Here is a 19,868-nt window from a genome sequence, read left to right as displayed (position 1 = left end):
TTGGCCAGCCTGGAGAAGACTGCAAGCCCGCTGACAGCAATGCATTCGAGGCGATGGACTTAGCAGGGCTGTTCAGAGCGGTATATGATTCCTAATATAGGCTACGAGCGGAAGGGTATCACACAGCAGCCTAGCCTATGCACTGTCCTTCTCTTTCACTGACTATAGCTTTGAACGTTAACTTTGATCTGATTTGAATATCGATTGGATCAAATGAGCAGTCGCAGTGTAATAAGAAGAAGGAATGCTCAATCGAAGCCTGCAACGGCCCGCTCGGTTCTCGGTGAGTAGCCTATAACGTCGATTAAAAGTGGCAAAATAACTAAAACACCCTGTTTAGAACTGGCAATGTATCGTTCTGAATTAGCCTAAACAACGAACCGTGTGGGTGAAAGTGTGGTTGATATTCCAGTCTAGTAGATGTAACATTTGTAACAACGACCAGGCGGTGTTGCCGACACAATGTTACTTTGATAGTAGGTTATGGCGTTACAACGTAACACTTAGCGTAGCCTACTTGACAAAGACCCTTGTTCAGAAATTTTGGTCGTCTGATTTTGCCGGCTGGAATATCAGGCCACCACTGTTGTCAACAATCAAGTGTGTAGGCCTATCATAAGTCGATTACTGGCTACCCTCAGTTTACCAGTAGCCTACAATTCAGTCGGTAGCATAGTCGATTCAACCGCAATGGAGATGTCAACAGATTAATTGGAAAACTTTGGTGATAAAATAGTGAAAAATGGGTATGTAAGGCATTCTGATCTACTGCTGGTTTGCGCTTCTCGTGGTTTGCAGTATGGTTGTGAGGTTTGCGAAATCACAGAACGCACCGGACGCCGCCATTGTGTTGAACCACCTTTAATCCTTCGTGTTCAAGTTGTTTGTGATGTAAAGCGATGTATGCGGCATGTTTTTTTCCAGCAGGCCATATGATGTCAGAGCCGGGCAAGGGGAGGATTTGCTTTAGTCTGGTTTTTTGTGTGTGTAAAAATTCTAGCCGCCTGCATCACGCTTCAACCACATTACTGGTGCGAAGACGTAATATGTTTTCTTTGTCTTCTTCCCTATTGCAGCCCTGTAGCTCCCGATGCCTGCTGCGCTACACTATGTAGACAGCAGTGCCTCCTCCTTTAGTTTTTGCAAATGAAAATGGAGGAGATGTCACTGTCCGGCCTGGACAACAGCAAGATGGAGGTAAGGACGGTGTGGTACAGTGGGCTACAGCAGCAGGGCTGGCCCCGTTTGCCCCCTTAATCGAGCACCACAAATAGGCTTGAATCGCATACCCCCCCCCCTCCCGCCCACTCACAATAACACCGTATGCATCCCATATGTCGAGGGGTTGGCTGGATCACGCTGGAGCCAGAACTCTTGATTTATAACCTTGTGTCAGACAAGGTCTGTGCTGCCTGTTTTTCTCAGACCAGATCCTCTCTACAGTAATAGTTGTCTGCTGAAGAGAATATGTGAGCTGCTGTGTGCTAATATATTGAGGCAGCAGGCCGAGGAGGTAGGCTAGGCTTTAATGTGTTGTGACTGGCACGCAGGGTATCGCCCAGGACATTCTGACAGATCTGGTGGAGGACGCGTGCCTGGGCTTGTGTTTCGAGGTGCACCGGGCTGTCAAGCAGGGCTACTTCTTCCTGGATGACACAGACCAGGAGAGCATGAAGGACTATGGTAAGGCCCAGAACACGTAGGCTCCCTGACTGTGATGCATCTCCCCTGCTTTGTCTTTGATGAACAAACTGCTGACTAACGGGCCTTGCACTGGGTTTGTGTTACAGTGGAATGTGGGGTTTTTTTCCCACAGGACATCTGTTGGTGTCCGTGGGTTTAAAATCAATGAATCGGTTGTGATCCACCATATTATGCTGGTAGATGACAACATGGGCCTCTCTTCCGTCTGTAAATGCTTACTTACTCTCAGACTCGTGGATTGATGAAAAAGTACATATGTTTGAGAAATAGTGCACAATCATGAACTGCACTGCAATGCACGTAGTGTTCTATTCTATTCTATGCACAGACAGACTGTATAGGCTCCATGTATGGAGGGCTTTCCTCTCTCTGAAATCCCCCACCCCCCCACCCAACCACAAACATTCACCCTGTCCTTTCCCTCTTCCTATTTCCTGTATTGCCCGTCTAGTATATGTAGGCTACTCCCATTCTGAACCGGATAGTACCTCTCCAACTAGCAGTAGCATTCCAGAACTGATCTGTAGACATTCTGATGTCCATGCTAGAGATGGGCATGACTTTTCTAAAGATGCAGATTCAATCCCTGTCAGTTATTTTATTGCAAAAATGCAGGGCTCCCTCCACGCAGGTAAAAGCTTTACTGGTAAAAATGACCCCTTAGTCTGTGACCTCAGTGTATTAAATAGAGTCTATTAATATTAATAATACAATTATTATCTCAGCTTCATTGAAAATGAGGGCTACCCTCAATGACTCTCCGAGAATAGATCAAGTTTGAATGAATGAATGAATATTGCATTGCAAAGATTTACATGGAAATGTCACCGAAGAATGGAAAACGTGCACCAAAGTACATACTGTATTTTGTTCCCCCATAGAAATCGTGGACCAGCCAGGGGTGGACATCTTTGGCCAGGTGTACAACCAGTGGAAGAACAAGGAGTGTGTGTGTCCCAACTGCAGCCGCAGTATTGCGGCATCGCGCTTCGCACCACACCTGGAGAAGTGCCTGGGCATGGGCAGGAACAGTAGCCGCATCGCTAACCGCAGGTGAGCGTCCAGGGGCCGTAGCCGCATCGTTAGCCGCAGGTGAGCGTCCAGGGGCCGTAGCCGCTTACAGGTGAGGTGGAGTTAGCGTCAGGTAAAGTGATGAGGAGGTGCGGCATAACCAACCCCCACCTCAGATGTGGACAGTCACAAGGGAGATATTGGTCTGGTTGAGCCAGAGCCATAGGGTGGCTCTCAAACACTCTCCTCGATCCTCGAGGGGGCGTTCCCACTGATCTATAACTAACACTGGATAGACTATCCCGTTGTTGCCGCCCCATCATTCTCTATCTAGATCAGTGAGGACGAGGATCGAGGAAGGAAGGGAGAGTGTATATTATAACACAAAATGAGAGGCACCCATAGAAAGAGAGACACTCACGTTATGCACCTTAAGACAGCTGCAGGCGGCTACAACAAGCCTCCAAGTCGAATCCCCCTAATCTTTGATGGCGCCGCCATGTGATCAACAGCACCAAAAACAGTCTGTGCTGAAGGGCTGTATGGCAGGAGGGTGGGTTGTATTTTTGGATGCTGGAGGGCACAATCTACAGTAGTAACTCACTGACTACTGACCAAGTGATTGGCAGTTTTCAGTTCCAAAACGGTCTCCATTATCCGGACACTGCCATGGAAACGTGCTGCTGTATTTTTACACTGTCTCCTATGGGCGTGTCACTGCTCTGAAAAAACAATGCAACTGATCTCCGCTGCTATGGAGTAGGGGGGACATTTCCAAGTGACCCCCAAATGTTTGACCGGTAGTGTATAGCCAAAAAACGGCCAAGGTCCAGGATTGAGACACAAATCAACTGCAAGGGAGACTGAGATGTGAGTCAGACCTAGCCAATAGACCTCTGACGTTTGCCTACAAAAAAGCTACCATCTTTGCCCAAATAAGGAGATCCGGTATCTTGAGATTTTTTCTATGGGAAAATAACATGGGGATTTTGAATTATCGCACTGTTAAACTCTCACAGGGACGAAGAAATTGGAAATGCAGACGTTTTGCACTACAATGTTTTGTCCTCTGCCTTCGAGTGGATACTGTGATCTTTGATAGGTGAAGGCGACACACTTTGATCTTTGCTACCCCAGAGCTAACTTACAATGCAACTCTCCATAATGCAGTTAGCTTCAATTAACACCCTGATCTCCTTATATGGGCAAAGATGGCAGCTTTGGATCCTTTTTGTAGGCGAACTTCAGAGGTCTATTGTTGGCGAGACTCCGGTGGTGTTTCAACACCTAACTGTTTGTGTGTGTGTGTGTGGTCATGTGCTGTGTGTGTGTCTTTTGTAGAATTGCTAGCGGCAACAACACCAACAACAAGTCGGAGAGTGACCAGGAGGACAACGATGATGCCAATGACAATGACTGGTCCTACGGCGCAGAGAAGAAAGGTGATGGCATGTTCAAGGGCTCCAAAGTTACTATGAACTGGTTAAGGCAAATGGGGAAATGTTTTAGATTGTCATGTTTCTATGTGTTTTATCCAGAAAACATTGTCTGTGAACTGGTTAAGGCAAATGGGGAAATGTTTTAGATTGTCATGTTTCTATGCGTTTTATCCAGAAAACAGTGTCTGTGAACTGGTTAAGGCAAATGGGAAAATATTTGCTAATTACTCAGATCATCATATTTCAATGTGTTTTTATCTAGAAAACATGGTCTATAAACAATCAGTTGTATGATTTTTAATTAAGCAGTAAATTAATTAAGTAAATTAGAAGCAGTAGTGATCGTGCATGTGGTGGTATTCTGCTGTTTGCACCACACACCCCTTTTACTAATTTCCTTCCTTGCTGTCTGTCTTTTTCTCTCTTTCTTTCTCTCTCTTTTCTTCTCTCCCTCTCTCTCCCTCAGCCAAGAAGAGAAAGTCAGATAAGGTATTTTCACATTCTTTGAAACAACCCGTAGCGTCGGTAAGTGAGTTTTCTTTTACCGCACAGTTATTTGACTGAGGCTGCTGGAGGTGACTTCTGTACCCCAGACCCCTGGGCCTGTATTCACAAAGAATTTTAGTGCTAAAAGTAGCTCCTAACTGGCGAATTTAGGGAGGAACTCCTAAAAATAATGGGCGTGTCACTCCTAACTTTATGACTCCTAATTTTTTTCACTAACAGTTATTCACAAAGCATTCTAAGCCTAAAAGTAGCTCCTAAGTCTAGGACAGCGTAAAAGAACTCGAGAGGACTTCTAACTCACTAAGACCTATTCACAACCCGCTTTTAGTGGCATTTCACATCGCGATGTTTTGAAATGACCGTGCAGTGCAGGAGTTCGCTGTCATGCAAGGGAATAAATGTGCATTGCAACTAAGGATGCAAATGCAATAATGCCACCGACAACCAAAACCACCATTGCATGTAAACTAAATGTAACGTCTTATTGTGCCTAATTAAATTAAATCACTTCTCCTCTTTGCAAATATAGGTTACGTGTTTTCATGCAGATTAATTTAAAACATGTTGCAAATATACTGCTCCAGTCCATAGTGTTTCATTAAGCCTAGGCTTGCTTTACTCTTTATTCATTAAGGCTATGCCTATTTATTCATCATCTTCCATCCTTCACAGCCCGACATAGCGCACGCATTCTCACCAGCTAAGACCTAACACCTGTCACTCAACTCGTCATTGTAGGGGAGGTTTGCCATCATTCCCGCGTTATAATCACCAGCCAATCAAGGTGGTCACTTTCATCAAGCTCGTGCATGAGTAATGACGTCAACCATAGCAACGAAGACTCACTTTTAGTTTAGGAGTGGGCGTTTCTCCTTACTAAAAGTAGGTCTGAAAGGCTTTGTGAATAACTTTTAATGGAAAACTCCTAACTAAAATCTTCTAGCGCGATTTAGGAGTACTCTAAGTGGTAAGATAAAATGCTTTGTGAATACGGGCCCTGGTGTACTCTTTGTTAAGACTCGTTACGTCTGCGTAGTTTTCTCTTTGTTAAGACTCTGTTTTAAGATTATGTTTGCTTATACCACTGCTTGGTCAAATTTCCTATTGTGATGCGCTATTTGGAACGTGCATTATTTTTCTATATACCGCATATATTACACTTATCGAAGTGTAAAGTCCCCTCCGCCTGCGGCGTCGGGTCCTTATTACCACTTCAAACGTGCATTATTTTCCTAGAAACGCACGGCGCGTCGTTGATTATTCCTTACATAGTTTTCCCCTAAATCCTCAACCAGATTTAGCTTCAGCCTCTTATGTGACCGTAACCAATAGCCTACCAGAGCAGATCTCGTTTCCTTTATGCCTCTGTGGCATCTGACTTGACTACGATACGGTCCTCACAGTAGTTGTGTTTTGTTATAGGTCATTAGTGGTTAGCTGTTGTGTAAAAAAAATAAGTAGAATTGTTTTATGGATTAGAAGAGATTGTGAGTTCTGCCTCTCTCTGCTTTGCACACAGAATCCAAACTCCCCAAGAAGATCCAAATCTCTCAAGCATAAAAACGGTGAGTAGCACAGTCCCACACAGCAGCAGAGGGTTGATCAAAGGCGGCCTATCACAAAAATCAAAAATGCCCCTGCTAAACCATAAACAAAACGTGTTTTGGTTATTAAATGGCATGGTCATCAGAACATTTGTCAAGGATCACAACTATGTGCATTTTCACTGTCTTTATGAATGCCTGGTTGTTAATTACCTGACACAGCCTACTGTCAGACTGCCCACTCTGTGAGAGAACTGGTGACTGAAATAGGATCTTAAAAAACTTTTAAACACACAATGAAAAGAGGAATTGGAGAGAAAACAGGGGCACTGGGATCTAATCTCTCAGCCAGTCTTTCACAACAGTTCCTCACACCAAAGTGCCCTCAGTTGCCCTCTCCTCTCACGTGGAACCCCATAAAGCTGCTTAGGATTGTTAGCGTTGCGTATTTCATAAAACCTATACTGTGTATTTAACCCTATTTAACAACTAGTTAGGTGTGTATAACAACTCATCAGTATTTCCGTTTAGTAATAATGATAATCGCTTGTTGTATCTTTTCATAGTCAGTCAACTTGTTCCTATTTTACATAATAATGTAGTGTCAGCTTTTGTCCAAAATGAGTGGCAATTAGGCCATATCATATTTATGAATACTCCTTGAAGTATTAATATGACTAGATTCACAGCTCTTACCTATAAAGAATGCCTGTGTCACTGCAGTGGTATACCACTTACAATCTGGTCTACTAAGTGTAAGTTAGCCTATTGTAGTAGTAGTGGTGCTATCTATGATATCTTTGTCAATCAGAAATGTCCAAGCCTAGACTGGATTCATATACTAGAATCAGTTTCAGCTCAAGACAAGAAAGTTTGGTGAAGACATGATGTCTCAAACCTGTTGTGGTTACAGTAGTTTTGTGATTGAAACAGAAGCCATTTCAGCTGAATGAATGACTGTGTCCCTTTTTGTCCCTCTCTGCCTCTCCCTTTCTGTGGCCGTGTCTCGACAGCTTTGCTGGGCCCTAAACGTCGTGTGGAGAATCAGGAAAGCCCCTGTGTGTTGCTAAGAGACGAGGCGTTTCCACAGTGACCAAGTGAAGCAGGAGACCCTCAGACACCACCCACACATCACTACAACGATCTCTCCATACGCAACACCGAAACGAGAAAAGAAAACATGAACCACACATCACACAGTCAACATCTCACCACTTCAGAAGAGGCGGAGGAGGAGGAGGAGGAGGAGAAGGAGGAAAGATCTGTTCTTCTGTTTACACAAGTGTTGAACAAAAAAAAAAATCTTTTTGCTCGAAAAGAACTTTTGTGTCTCTTTGCTGTTGCTGTTTATTTTTCCTGACATATTTGCACAAGGAAATGAGAAGGCGTTGGACAGAGCAAACATCATCATCGCTGATACTTGTTGACCTGTTGCTGCATGGGCTGCCCTCCTGTAGCCCCTCTCACCCTGGCCACGTAGCTGATGACTCTTGAACGACTACGCTTCAGCTCTGGCCCGGGTGCGGCCCCGATCAGGCTGTCTCATTCCACCACGGGTGGGGTGCGGTGCGGTGCGGTAGAGGGTATATCTGGTGGCGTTTGGGGGAAAGCGCACAATGTGTGAGCACTCAGGGGAGATGGCGCGAACAGCTGAGCTGTGTGTGTGTGTGTGTGTGTGTGTGTGTGTGTGTGTGTGTGTGACAGTCGTTACTGTGGCAGTCAGAAGCAGCCGAGCTCAGAGCTGCAAACTCATTGATTTGCCTCCTGCCGCTCTGACATGCATATGCATCGATCTTACTGAAAAAGAAACAAAATGAGAAACGATTTTAACTCTCAGTTCACATTAGGTGTTTTTTTTTTTTGTCTCAAATGATGGCAGAACAGAAGTTGGTCTGTGATTGTTTTACTCTTTTTTTCGGTCTACCTGTTTTCATGTGTTGAGTGTTGTCTTTTACAGTTAGTCCATAATGTAGTAGTCGAATCACACACGGGCAGCTGGGAGGCTTTTAAATCAAGTTGTGGAACTGGACAAAACACATTGAGATGTCCAGTGTACAAGCTGGCATCATTCAAAAGGACTTCCTCTGTCTCAAGATTGTTATGCCACTGGCAATGCCTTGGGGACGGACTATATTCTTTTAAATATGAATCAAGTGTTGTTTTTTTGTTCTTTCTCTGGCTCTCTTTCTCTCTTGATCTATTTCTTTCCATTTATTAGCTGTTTACATTGTAAGGAATCATTTCTATCTTCACTGTGTTGTAACTGTGTATATTTGACGGTAAAAATGCTGCTACACTGACCATGAGTCTTCAACTTGTGGACATCCTCACCCACACATAATAAACCACCTGAATTCAGAACCTCAATCTGTGACTGGATCTCATCCTTATGGGGAAACCATATCCTCACAAATGCATAACAGACCAACAGTAGCCAGAACCATATCCTCACAAACCCATAATAAACCACCTGAACCATATCCTCACCCACACAAAATAAACCACCTGAACTCAGAACCTCAATCTGTGACTGCGTCTCATCCTTATGGAGAAACCATATCCTCACAAACACACAACAGACCAACAGTAGCCAGAACCTCATGCTCATGACCTCACCCACACATTATAAACCACCTGAACTCAGAACCTCAATCTGTTAGGCTGGGTGAACCCTGCCTGACCTTCTGGTGAATTTGGATTTCACCCTGCAGTTCAGGCTGGAAACCTGCATATCTTTCTCCTCTGCTTCCTGTCCACAACCTTTGGATCCGATTACAAACAAGCTTATAATGATGATAATAATAATAATAATAATACATAGGTTTTATATAGCGCTTTTCAGGGTACCCAAAGACACTTTACAAAGACACAGAACAAGAAGGATACAAAAGGACAATACAGTACATACAATACAGACATGTATACAAACAAATACGCAAAAGGAACAATACAAAGAGTAGAGGGGGGGAGAGAGTGGGTGGAGAAAAAAATAAAAAAATTGTCAGGTGTTGTAAGTGATGTTGAAAAGATGGGTTTGGAGGTCATTTTTGAAGGACGGCAGTGAGTCAGCATTGTGGATGGCCAGGGGGATGGAATTCCAGAGGGTAGGGGCGGCGATGGCAAAGGCTCTGTCCCCTATGGTGCGATATTTGGTCCTGGTGGTGAGGGTGAGGGTGTTGGCAGCAGAGGAACGTGTTCGGTGGGGGTGAATGGGGCGGTGGAGGAGATCTGTCAGGTATGAAGGGGCAAGGTTGTTTAGGGCAGCTTATCCAAAAGATGCACCCGGATTGTTAGTCTGATTGGTTGAAGGACTATCCAAACATATGGAGTCATTTGAACTATGCCCATTGATCCTGCTTCTTGTGCAGTAGAAATAAAGCGCAATGTTCAATCTTAAAAGATTGAGCTAGCCCCATGTGGCGCGACTGGCTGGGGCACCTGCGCTGCACGCCAGCGACCCGGGTTCGATTCCCGCCCCGTGGTCCTTTCCGGATATCCACCCCTGCTCTCTCTCCCACTCACTTCCTGTCACTCTACACTGTCCTGTCTGATTAAAGGCATAAAAGCCAACAAAAAAAAAATACATATATAAAAAGATTGAGCTTTTGAGCTAGAGTGGTGATAGCCAGACTGTGACTGTGTCTCGTCCTTACGGGAAACCATATCCTCACAAACACAATAAGCCACCTGAACTCAAAACCTCATTTTGTGATTGTTATTTTATTTTATATGAGAAGCTTTTCCGTCTCATCATCTTTGTTTAAGCAGTAGCATGTGTTACAGGTAGTGTAGATACAGTAATTTCCCGTATATTAGCTGCATTGTGTATAAGCCGCAGGACAGTGTTTTATGCAAGTTAAAAGAAACAAAACCATATTAATACCATATTAACTGTGTATTAACCTCAGTCACAGCTGAAGAAATCTTGCAAAATCAGTGTATAAACCACGGCTCATAATCCGGAAATTACAGTAGTAAGATTTCGGCTGTGAGATTATATTTCTCTCCTAAAATCCCATTAGTTTCTGCTTGTGGAGTCATTTTATCTCCAGAGGAGGTCTTTTCCCATAACATAAGGGCTGGATAGCCATGCAGTGTACTCTGGAACCTTCCATTTCAGAAGCATTGGATGTTCTGGTTTGTCTCTGTACAATAACAGAATGCCGTCCTTATACTGTGGTTTGAGGAATACCACAGTATGGTTTCACCTTTTGAGAGAATTACGTCTTTTCTGAAATCTTCTTCAGGCTTCTTTTTGTCTTTTCTAACAGACAAACGGTGAGTGGAGGTCAGCTCGAGTGGGTCCAGTCCAGTCCAGTCCTGACCCAGCCGTCACAGATCCACTCCCCCTCAGCTCCAGAACCAGACCTTCGTAGTCGTGAGATGCCTATCGTGTACAGCAATACAGACTTCCTGTTAGCCAGGGGGGTATTCCAAGTACATGGTTTAGTGAAAAACCTGAGTAAGTCCACCTCGGAGTAAGTGGTAAACATCCTACAACAAGAGCCCTATGGCATTGTTTTGTTAGGCAAATGAAGCCAAGGCAGGCCATCTAAGGCTGTCTCTACCTCTCCTATTCATGTGCATGCTTCAGGAAAACTCCAACGGACAACAAGTCATTTCCACACCAGTCTTTATTCACATCAGATTGAGTACAAAGTCAACAGGAGACAATGAGTTTCCACCCTGGAATGAACTATGCGTCATATACAGTATTGAAACAATGGGAGTTAATGTCCTCATACGGCACTGTGGTAATGTGAGACATCTTGTAAATCTAATGACGTGTGTGTGTGTGTGTGTGTGTATGTAACCTATACAGGGTGCCTGTCACTTCACAGTTCCTTTTCAGACACTGTTACTTTAAGGCATCCTTACCAGCAGAGGTAAGAATGAAGCTTGTATTTTAAGAGAAGTGACTGCAATGCAGGTTTCCATAACTGAAGCGTTAGTAATGTGGACTGTTACTGATGATCATGGCGATCACCACGGCGATGACCAAACATCTCGCCAAACGTCTATTTAAGTTGTGAAATTGTTTTATGCTGCCCTTGTTCCTGGACTGCGAGAATGCCAACACAATCAACATTCGAATTCCACAATAGAAAAGCCTGTTCCGACTTCATATCTGTTTTTGTTTTTTTTAATAACATTACTCTCTTTGGACACATGCTGATGTCCTTCGCATGCCATAAAAAATACAAAACACGGCCATGCCATAGAATACTCATGCTTGCACTCAAGTGCAAGCGGATCTCTGCACCTCACTCCAACCTGGCAACCCTCCTAACGTCGTCGTCACCACCACCACCACCGCCACAGCTCCTCTCCGTGATGCCCCCCGTTCGGTCACCTCAGCGTCCATACATGCCGAAGATTAGGAAGCTGAAGAAGATGGTGACTCCCACTAGAGATATGGTGGCTGGGGCCGTGAACAGCTGTCTGTAGTTGATGCGGAAGTACCAGATGACCGCCAGCATCAGCACGAACATGGGCACTACCAGGCTGCCCACGTTCATGTCCAGTCCTCCGTCTGCGGCCGGTCCCGACCCGACTCCGGGGCCCAGCCTCGGCTCAGCCTGCGAGCCCAGGGATGACCCTTCGGACCTGGGGTCAGCCTCTGGAAGAGCGCCCTCTGGTGGTACGTTCTGGGAGATGTGGCAGTGGACGACGCTGTTATGGACGATGTTGAGAGAGAGCAGGGTCTGGCTGGGATCTCGGAGCAACTGGCCCTGGAAAATCAGTTTGATCTGACGCTCCTTCCCCGAGAAATATTTACTGAGAAGGAAATGACAAGAGAGATTAAAACATTAAAAATAAAAACAGGCTCAGGGACACAAGCTGCTCAGATGCTCAGCTTCTACTACCATTCTCTCATGCAAGTTAAAGATTTAGTTTACAGCAATCCCATTGGCTGTGATTGATCTGGTCAAATCTACACCCAATCTTGGCAGGGAGATATGTCACCCATTTCATAGAGTTAATTTATAGACTGCTTCAGTTTATAACCACATTGGCAGCCAGTCTTTACAGCCTTGTAACATAATGTCAAGAAGAATGTGGATCACTTCCACTGGCTTTTGTACACCAACTGCTACCCATATCACTTCTGAGTCTGACCTACATCTTGCATCTTATATTACATGTATCCATTTAACAGACGCTTTGATCCAAAGTGACTTGTATGCAGTGTTGGGAGTAACGCATAACAAAGAAACGCATTACTGTAATTCCACTACTTTTAGCGGTAACGAGCATGTAACTAAGCATTTCTTTAAATCAAGTAACGCAATTACAATTACTGAAATTTAAATGAGTTACACATGATATACTTTTAAAAGAAGTAACTAGTAACTGTAACTGATAACCAATTTTCAGTAACTTGCCCAACACTGCTTGTATGTCAATTACATTACAAGTGCCACTGTCCCCACAGCAACTTAGGGTTAAGAGACTGCTAAAGGGCACAAGGGTGGAGGCCTGCAACTGAACCACTTCTGACCACACCTGAACTTTTCAGGTTCCTACAGTACATGCTAGGCCAGGTTCCTTGGCCACCATACTACCACCACCTCATATCTTGTCCAGATCTTGCAGCCCATCAGGCTTGACGGGATCTTAATTACACTTCCTTTCTTGACTCACCTTGTGAGCAGGCCAATAGTGTCCTGAGGCCTGAGAACAGCCAGCTCCTCTGTGTCGTTCAGAAACTTCAGTCTCACTGTGATGTCTGTGTCTGTGGCCGAGGCAGAGGAGGACGAGGAGGAAGAGGAGGACGAGGAGGAAGAGGGGGACGAGGAAGAAGAGGGGGAGGACGAGGAAGTGGTCATTCCCTCGGTTGATTTTCCTTTCTCCGTGTCCAGGTCCTCCTCTGAGGGCAAAGAGGCAGTCATGGCGGATACAGGGCTGCTTGGTACTACTGTCCGTTTATGGAGACCCTGTATGTCCAAATGCTGGTCTACAACACCGCTGACAGCTGGTCCAGTTGGTCCGCTGGCATCGTCCAGGGATGAATCCTCTCCTCCCGCAGAGTCCAGTCCCGAGTCCTCATCCTCTGGCTTGTCCTCCTGAGAGTGCGTGGTCGGCTGGGGCTCCACGGGGTCGGCGCTGGGAGCTGACCGACTGTATGGATCAGTGTTCCCCAGACCCACCAGCGGGGAGATGATAGTGCCCATCATGTGGTCGCCATTCTCGGCCACATGCGTGGAGAGCCACGCAAGGACCATGGCCAAGGCCAGGAGGACCACGCCACCGACCAGTGTCACTTCGTCTCCGACGCCTTCCTCCAGCATCATTAGCGCAAACACCGCCATAGCACCTCGCAGCTCTGGGGTCGGGAGTGGAGAACCTGGGACACAGACACACAGCAACGCAAGTTATGAAAAGTGGCCCACCGTAGAAACATACGTCTTTATAATAGTGCAATGTGCGGTATTAAAGATATGAAAGAGGTATCGAAACAATTAAATGGAGGTGTGATAGGCTACCTGTAAACAAGATTGAAAGATTTCTGCCATCACCAAAAGCAATCGTTTCCTATCTTTAAAGCAAAGTGCTCTTGTTTCATACAACGGTTAAAAAATACTCAATTGGTAGCCTCCAAAGCATATGGTGTTTGGTTTTGCCTTCGTTAATGTGTTCGTAACTTTCTCAGTAGCTGACTCGAACTGACTAGCAACCCAGATAACAATGTTTGCTCAGCTCAGCTGGAGATGCAACTAGCAAGCAAGCTACCTAGCTAAAAGCCTGTTAGCTTTCACAACAATCAGATACACTGCTCTCCAGAAACCATTTTGTGACGATGTAAACTCGATATCTCACTATGCCGCTTATCTTATCAATATCGGGGTTTCTTTTTGTGTTACCTTGAAATATTTCAGAGCATTTCCTCTTGGTTGGTGCAGTCGATGTCCCTGCTTGCTTACAGCCGCATACAAACACAAAAGTGTACGTCAGCATACAGTTACGTCAAATGAACTCTGGGTGCTGCTAGTTGGTTACAAACCCCTCTAAAAGTAATCGTCACTCTTCAACATAACTTGCAGTGGATGTCACATGAATTGTTTACATTAAAGCAAATCAGATGGACGGCATTATTTTAGTTTGTGAAATAAATTGACCATTTATTTTGACAGAAAAAAAACACCGGCAAGTTAAAAGTTGGTTGGAATAGGGCTTATATGAAATTAATTAATATTTTATTTATCATTACCAACTAAATTGAAGACAAGTAAGATTACGGTTTTGGTATACTAACACATACCCAACAATTTATAGTCAGTGTATATTCTTTGGATATAGCTAGGCCTACAGTGTGTAGTCTCACAAAGTTTTGAAAGAAAGGAGGTTTGTTCTCGTCTGATCTGGCAACAAGGTAGGAGGAGGCAGCGTGTTGCTACAGACAAGCATACGAGTCGCTATCTTTAGACATTGGTCAGGCTCCGCAAATGTTTTGCGAGACAACTACTGGGAGTAAAGGGGGTTTGACGAAGTTGAAGGTTTGTGGAAAGAGATGACATATTTAACAGTCGTAGCTTTTCTTTTAAAGATTGTATGGTTGTTGTTGTTGTTGTTGTGCAAAACAGAAACCGTATTAAGTCAGGTCTTTGTGAGGAAGTCATACGTTTTCTGAAGCTAGCCAAGGTAACGTAAACTAGCAGTTTGTTGGCGCAGAACAACAACTAGTGGGGCTACAAATATTTGTTTCAAACCGACATCAACAGAACTGTTGGACTGGAATTATGTCTTCCCGAGCGGGGTTTCCAGGGGGTTCTGGTTCCCCGATGAACCCAGGAGTGAACCCCTTGAACCCAGGACATGCGGGCGGGATGAGGATGGCTGTTATGCAGCCCAACTCGGGATACCGTGGAATGCCCAATTCTGCTCCTCCTTACCACCAGGTAAAAGTGACATTTGTTATCAGTCAATGTTTGTTTACCAAGCACCTTCCAGTGATTCACATGTGTAGCACAACGTTAAGTGTTGCTCAAGACCTCGTTTACTGGTGGTGAACACGTTGGCTAATGGAGCCAGTTGGAGGGAAAGACGTGCCAAAGCAAGACAACTTTCGTTTCTGTCCGAGAGCGACTGACTGACGTTAACGAATGAGTCTATGGCATGTTAGTGGAGTTGCTTGAAATTCTTTCTCCGAGACCGTTAGACAAATTTGTTTCCTGGTCTTAATTGTTTGTAAAAGGCTGTTTGGATGAAAAATTACCCCGGAACATAGTTAACTTCCGCATTTTCCAGAGAGCAGCGCTGTTTGTGCGTTGGTGTCGCAGTGTTCAGTGAACAGGACCCTACTGACCGACAAATAAGCCCAATTTACTCACAATAACAACAGCAAACGGCAAACAATGTTACGAATGATGCATTACACATGTGTAGAGGTTGTTCACTAATGTGTTATTATTAATATTCCGGCTTAACTCTTTTAAAGTTGGCCAAGTCATTCTCAACGCTTGTTCACACACTGATCGGTGACAGTCCACTTACTACTTGAGGGGTGCCTGTTTAGTGAGTGATTCCTACATTTTCAGCGATTTTCCTTTAAAACGTCCACCCACTCAGTCATGGGAATGATTTAAAGGCGTTGAAACGTCATGCAGTCACCTCTGCAAGAGGTCTGAGTGTAATACTTTCCAGATGGAGGTTACTGTGGCCCAAAATTCACAAAGTCAGCGTCCAGTCCAGTCAGATAGAGACTGTCTCAAGTCCACCTTCTCTGCTTTAAAAAGCTATGCGCTAACAAAGCTGTCTCCTTTTACAGTCATCTCCACAGCGACACATGGTCCCCAACAGAGGAGTGCCTATGCCAGGGATGGGGGGTATGGGGGGCCCGATGCCAGGCCCTTCGTATGGTGGTGGGATGCCCATGCGCTCGGGCATGGGACAGTCTCCCATGGATCCCCTACGCAAGCGACTCCTCCAGCCACAGTCAGCAGGGATGGCCGGCCTCAGGAGAGGGTGAGTGGTTGGGGCAGAAAACACACACCTACACACACACACACACACACACACACACACACTCACACTCACATATACTGTCTCACAAACACACACTCTCAAAAACACGGACGCGCGCGCGCACACACACACACACACACACACACACACACAAACATACTGTCTCACAAACACACACTCTCAAAACACACACACACACACACACACACACACACACACACACAAACTCACAAAGTTAGAGCATATGACAGTTAATAGAACTGATGTTCCCCAAAACAAGAGCTCAGAGCATTTGTGAGTGTGTAGAAAGACTCGTACACAGACACACTCTCTCACTCTCTCACACACACACACACACACACACACACACACACACGCACACACACACACACACACACACATTGGGGGCATATGTGAGTTAATAGGCCTGATGTTCTGCGACAGAAAGACCCCTTTGTGCCCGTCTCCAGACATGGGCTTCTTCCTCCACTGTCTGCGGAGGGATGGGACAGGGGGTGGGAGAGAGTGGGTTTCACACCTAAACAAAGAAGCCTGCTCTGGCTTGGGAGGTCCCATGACTGCCCCCACTACTCAGACACACACACACACACACACACACACACACACACTGAGCTGGGGGGTGCGCAGCGGCGAGGACATGAGTGACGCTCGAACACACCCACTCCGTGCCCACAGGAGACTGGGGAGGGACCTCGGCCATCAATCACGCACTCACTCGCTCATCAACAACAACAGCCACAACAATAACAACAACAACCACAACTAAAAAACAGCATGCCTGTGGTGTTCGCTGAGAATAAAGAGTTAATTAAAGCATCTCTGAGAAATTCAATTTCCTGTCTCGGACGGTTTCCCAGGCCAACCCTGACAATAGCAACAGATGCAGAGCTGACTCTGGCTCTTAGCTGGTGTGAATTCAGCAGGAACTAATTTAAGCATGTGAGGACCACATCTGCCCCAGATTCAGCTCTCATCCATAGGGCTTTACCAGTCACTCTGATGTGACTTAGGGTTAGGGTTAATGTCGTTTTGGATAACCGTGTCTGCTAAATATCAGCGAAAATACCAGTTAACTTATAAGGGGGGCATTTCAGTTAGTTGGAATTAATTCACCAAATGTTTTCACTAAACCACATACTTGCAATCTACAGGGACTGTGTGTTTATAAAGCACTGATCCAGCCTTCACTTGAATCTCCCACTACAGCTGGTGTCCATTGTTTCTGCCATATAGCGTGTTTCTCAGGCAGTGCAAGTAGTGCGTTGAGACTGCGGTCTCAACAGTGGGAGTGAATATCAATTGATTTACTGATGTTTTGTCCCGTCTTCTCTGTCTTGTTCTTAGTGCAAAGCGACGAAAGATGGCAGACAAAGTGCTCCCACAGAGGGTGAGTCCACCAGTCTGGTGTTTGGCACTGGGTTGTGTTATTTGCCCCCCCCCCCTCCCTTCCATTTGAGGTCTTAATGTGTGTGTGTGTGTGTGTGTGTGTGTGTGGATGTGTTGTTTCAGATCAGAGACCTGGTCCCTGAGTCCCAGGCTTACATGGACCTGCTGGCCTTCGAGAGGAAGCTTGACCAGACCATCGCTCGCAAGCGCATGGAGATCCAGGAGGCCATCAAGAAGCCCATCACGGTATGCACCTGTCTCCATCGTCCATGGTCATTAGTGAGAAAAGGCTCCTCTTGGGCAGAGGGTTTTACCCAGAGCCTGTCTCCACACAAAGGGAGAAAAAAGAGATTGTTGAGGGGTGCATTTCCACAGCTTTTAATGGTGCACAAAGGTTCAAAGGACTTTTAAAGGTTCTTCCATGGAGACAGGTCATGTTCTAGATTGTTTTCCTCAGTGTTCTAGATTGTGCTGCCTTCTAAATGCTTTTTAAGAATCCAGTGGTTCCAGAAAGCCGTGCTCATGCGCACACAGGCTGAATTCCCGCTGCAAAGCCGCAGAAGGAAAAGAGCTGCGTTAGCTGGCACGGCTCGGCCCAAATGTGCGTTTGATTAACGAGCCGGGCCGTTCGTTAGAGCAGCGTGTGGAGAGCGCTGTGGGATGGCAAGCATAGCTGTGCTGTCACTGAGCTTGTCTTGCACTCTGCGATCTGAGCGCATCAATCGGTTTGCACTCCCCAAATGAAGAGACGGATCATGTGTACCCTCAGAAGAACAGAGAACAATGTGGCCCACCCAGCGCTATGTGCACGCCAAAAAATTTATTGTACTTGTCTCCCTTAGTTAATGGCAACAATTATCATCTTTAGGCTTGTCTGTGATATAATAACAGAGTTCCATGCTAAATTGGCCTTAATGTGCTTCATCTTTTCTAGTTTAATCTACTTTAATGAGGATCTACCCAGTATCAAAACTCCTCCCTTTCCTCTCGTCTCTTGATGGCCATGTATCACATACTTTTGTTAGAGTCAAATGTCTGTCTTTGACTGACGGTCAGTTCATCTTTGCTGGCTGTGGCCCACCACTACTAGGCAAGGGAATCAGAAACATATGTGAGTCTCCTTTTGGATTCTCAAACTTGGAATGTGTTTCTAGATTTTTATTTAATTTATGCATTAGATGGATAGATAGATAGATAGATAGATAGATACTTTATTGATCAAATTCAAGCTGATACTTTTATCCAAAGTGACTTACACATGCTAATCACAGGGGCTAGTCTTCTTGGAGAGAATCTGGGTTAAGTGCCTTGCTCAACAGTGGCAGATGGGGATTGAACCTATGACATTTGTGGCAACTGCACGCCAGAGCCATAGAGAGAGCAGAGTTGCGACACGCTGTGATGTAGCCGCCACGCGATCAAAAGTTCCAAAAAACCTGCGCTGAATGGCTGAATTCCAGGAGGGTGGGATGTACTTCTAGATGCTGGAAGGTGTAATAAATTAACTCATTAACTACTGACCAAGAGATTGGCTGTAAATAGTTCCAAAAGTCCCATAACGAGGAAATAGCCTGGAAAAAGCACTGCCATTTTTTCCTACGGAGGTCTATGGGAGTGTCGCCACTCTGTTTTATCTACCGCTCTGCTGCACGCTAGCCGAGCTCCTTAGCCACTATGTTACTGCTGCCCCAATACGACTGAATTAGATACAAAACCACTGCCTTAGATACAACTGGGAATTTGGTTGATTTGTTTTTACTGTTTTTTTGCAAAGATAAATCACTCCTATGTCTCCCACTAATGTCACTTTATCTCTTTGGACTGTGTAAACACCTTGTAGCTTGTAGATACTCTCTATGTAAAATGTCACAACAGGAAATGCCACGGTGCTATAGAACAGTGCTTATACTCCTCTCTACCTCAAAATAGCCATGAACTCCATTTCATAAATGGACTCAATGTCCCAAAATGCACCTGTTTCTCTACAGCAAAAGCGCAAGCTGAGGATCTACATCTCCAACACCTACACACCTGCAAAGCCCGAGGGCGAGGAGGCTGAGAAAGTGGCATCATGGGAACTCCGAGTGGAAGGCAAACTATTGGAAGACGTAAGTGCGTCTGTGTGTGTGTGTGTCTGTTCAAGGTGTAGGATCTGTTGGTTTTTCCAAACATATGTTTCTCGCGTATGGATTGAGCCTAATATTTGTCTAAAATCTTTATTCAGTGTATGTTCCCTACTGAAACAGCCTGACCAGCTTAAGGTGGCCATGGCCAGCTTGTAAACCAGCTT

General features: G+C 45.2%; 3 protein-coding genes across 6 annotated transcripts in view; 2 read left to right on the top strand and 1 right to left on the bottom strand.

Annotated features, from left to right (window-relative positions):
* On the top strand, window positions 1-8,572 carry atxn7l3b (ataxin 7 like 3b). Of its 3 annotated transcripts, none has more exons than XM_062532487.1 (8): window positions 1-283; window positions 1,077-1,197; window positions 1,551-1,683; window positions 2,586-2,757; window positions 4,057-4,157; window positions 4,621-4,643; window positions 6,181-6,226; window positions 7,219-8,572. In XM_062532487.1, exons 2-8 carry the CDS (start codon window positions 1,147-1,149, stop codon window positions 7,296-7,298), a joined length of 606 nt encoding a protein of 201 aa, XP_062388471.1. In that variant the 5' UTR covers window positions 1-283; window positions 1,077-1,146; the 3' UTR covers window positions 7,299-8,572. The 3 variants fall into 3 exon arrangements, with proteins under 3 accessions (XP_062388471.1, XP_062388468.1, XP_062388469.1); XM_062532484.1 differs by having other exon boundaries at window positions 4,621-4,679; XM_062532485.1 differs by lacking the exon at window positions 1-283 and adding an exon at window positions 431-746 and having other exon boundaries at window positions 4,621-4,679.
* A 2,249-nt stretch (window positions 8,573-10,821) lies between these two features.
* On the bottom strand, window positions 10,822-14,204 carry LOC134077092 (transmembrane and ubiquitin-like domain-containing protein 1). The gene is made up of 3 exons (XM_062532483.1): window positions 14,071-14,204; window positions 12,851-13,553; window positions 10,822-11,983 (listed from the first exon to the last, which is right to left on the bottom strand). Exons 1-3 carry the CDS (start codon window positions 14,162-14,164, stop codon window positions 11,560-11,562), a joined length of 1,221 nt encoding a protein of 406 aa, XP_062388467.1. The 5' UTR covers window positions 14,165-14,204; the 3' UTR covers window positions 10,822-11,559.
* Window positions 14,205-14,592: 388 nt separating this feature from the next.
* Window positions 14,593-19,868, top strand: part of smarcd2 (SWI/SNF related, matrix associated, actin dependent regulator of chromatin, subfamily d, member 2) — a 13,558-nt gene continuing 8,282 nt past the window's right edge. The window contains exons 1-6 of one of the 2 annotated variants that reach the window (XM_062532481.1): window positions 14,593-14,703; window positions 14,929-15,105; window positions 15,975-16,171; window positions 17,537-17,579; window positions 17,702-17,824; window positions 19,567-19,686. In XM_062532481.1, the coding sequence (XP_062388465.1) occupies window positions 14,653-14,703; window positions 14,929-15,105; window positions 15,975-16,171; window positions 17,537-17,579; window positions 17,702-17,824; window positions 19,567-19,686 (711 nt within the window). In that variant the 5' untranslated portion in view covers window positions 14,593-14,652. The other variant, XM_062532482.1, reaches the window with a different exon arrangement.

Source organism: Sardina pilchardus, chromosome 3, assembly GCF_963854185.1.
Source record: "Sardina pilchardus chromosome 3, fSarPil1.1, whole genome shotgun sequence".
Classification (NCBI taxonomy): domain Eukaryota; kingdom Metazoa; phylum Chordata; class Actinopteri; order Clupeiformes; family Clupeidae; genus Sardina; species Sardina pilchardus.
The sequence above is the reverse complement of the archived record's forward strand: the minus strand, read 5'-3'. Positions and strand labels throughout refer to the sequence as shown.

Bases quoted from the DNA above. Each gene is read 5' to 3' on its own strand.
- atxn7l3b (XM_062532484.1), top strand. From the start codon at position 1,147: ATGAAAATGGAGGAGATGTCACTGTCCGGCCTGGACAACAGCAAGATG. The intron at 1,198-1,550 runs GTAAGGACGGTG...ACTGGCACGCAG, and splicing joins TGGACAACAGCAAGATGGAG to GGTATCGCCCAGGACATTCT. The intron at 6,227-7,218 runs GTGAGTAGCACA...GTGTCTCGACAG, and splicing joins ATCTCTCAAGCATAAAAACG to CTTTGCTGGGCCCTAAACGT.
- LOC134077092 (XM_062532483.1), bottom strand. From the start codon at position 14,164: ATGCTGACGTACACTTTTGTGTTTGTATGCGGCTGTAAGCAAGCAGGG. The intron at 13,554-14,070 runs GTAACACAAAAA...TCTGTGTCCCAG, and splicing joins ATGCTCTGAAATATTTCAAG to GTTCTCCACTCCCGACCCCA. The intron at 11,984-12,850 runs GTGAGTCAAGAA...TTTCCTTCTCAG, and splicing joins ACTATTGGCCTGCTCACAAG to TAAATATTTCTCGGGGAAGG.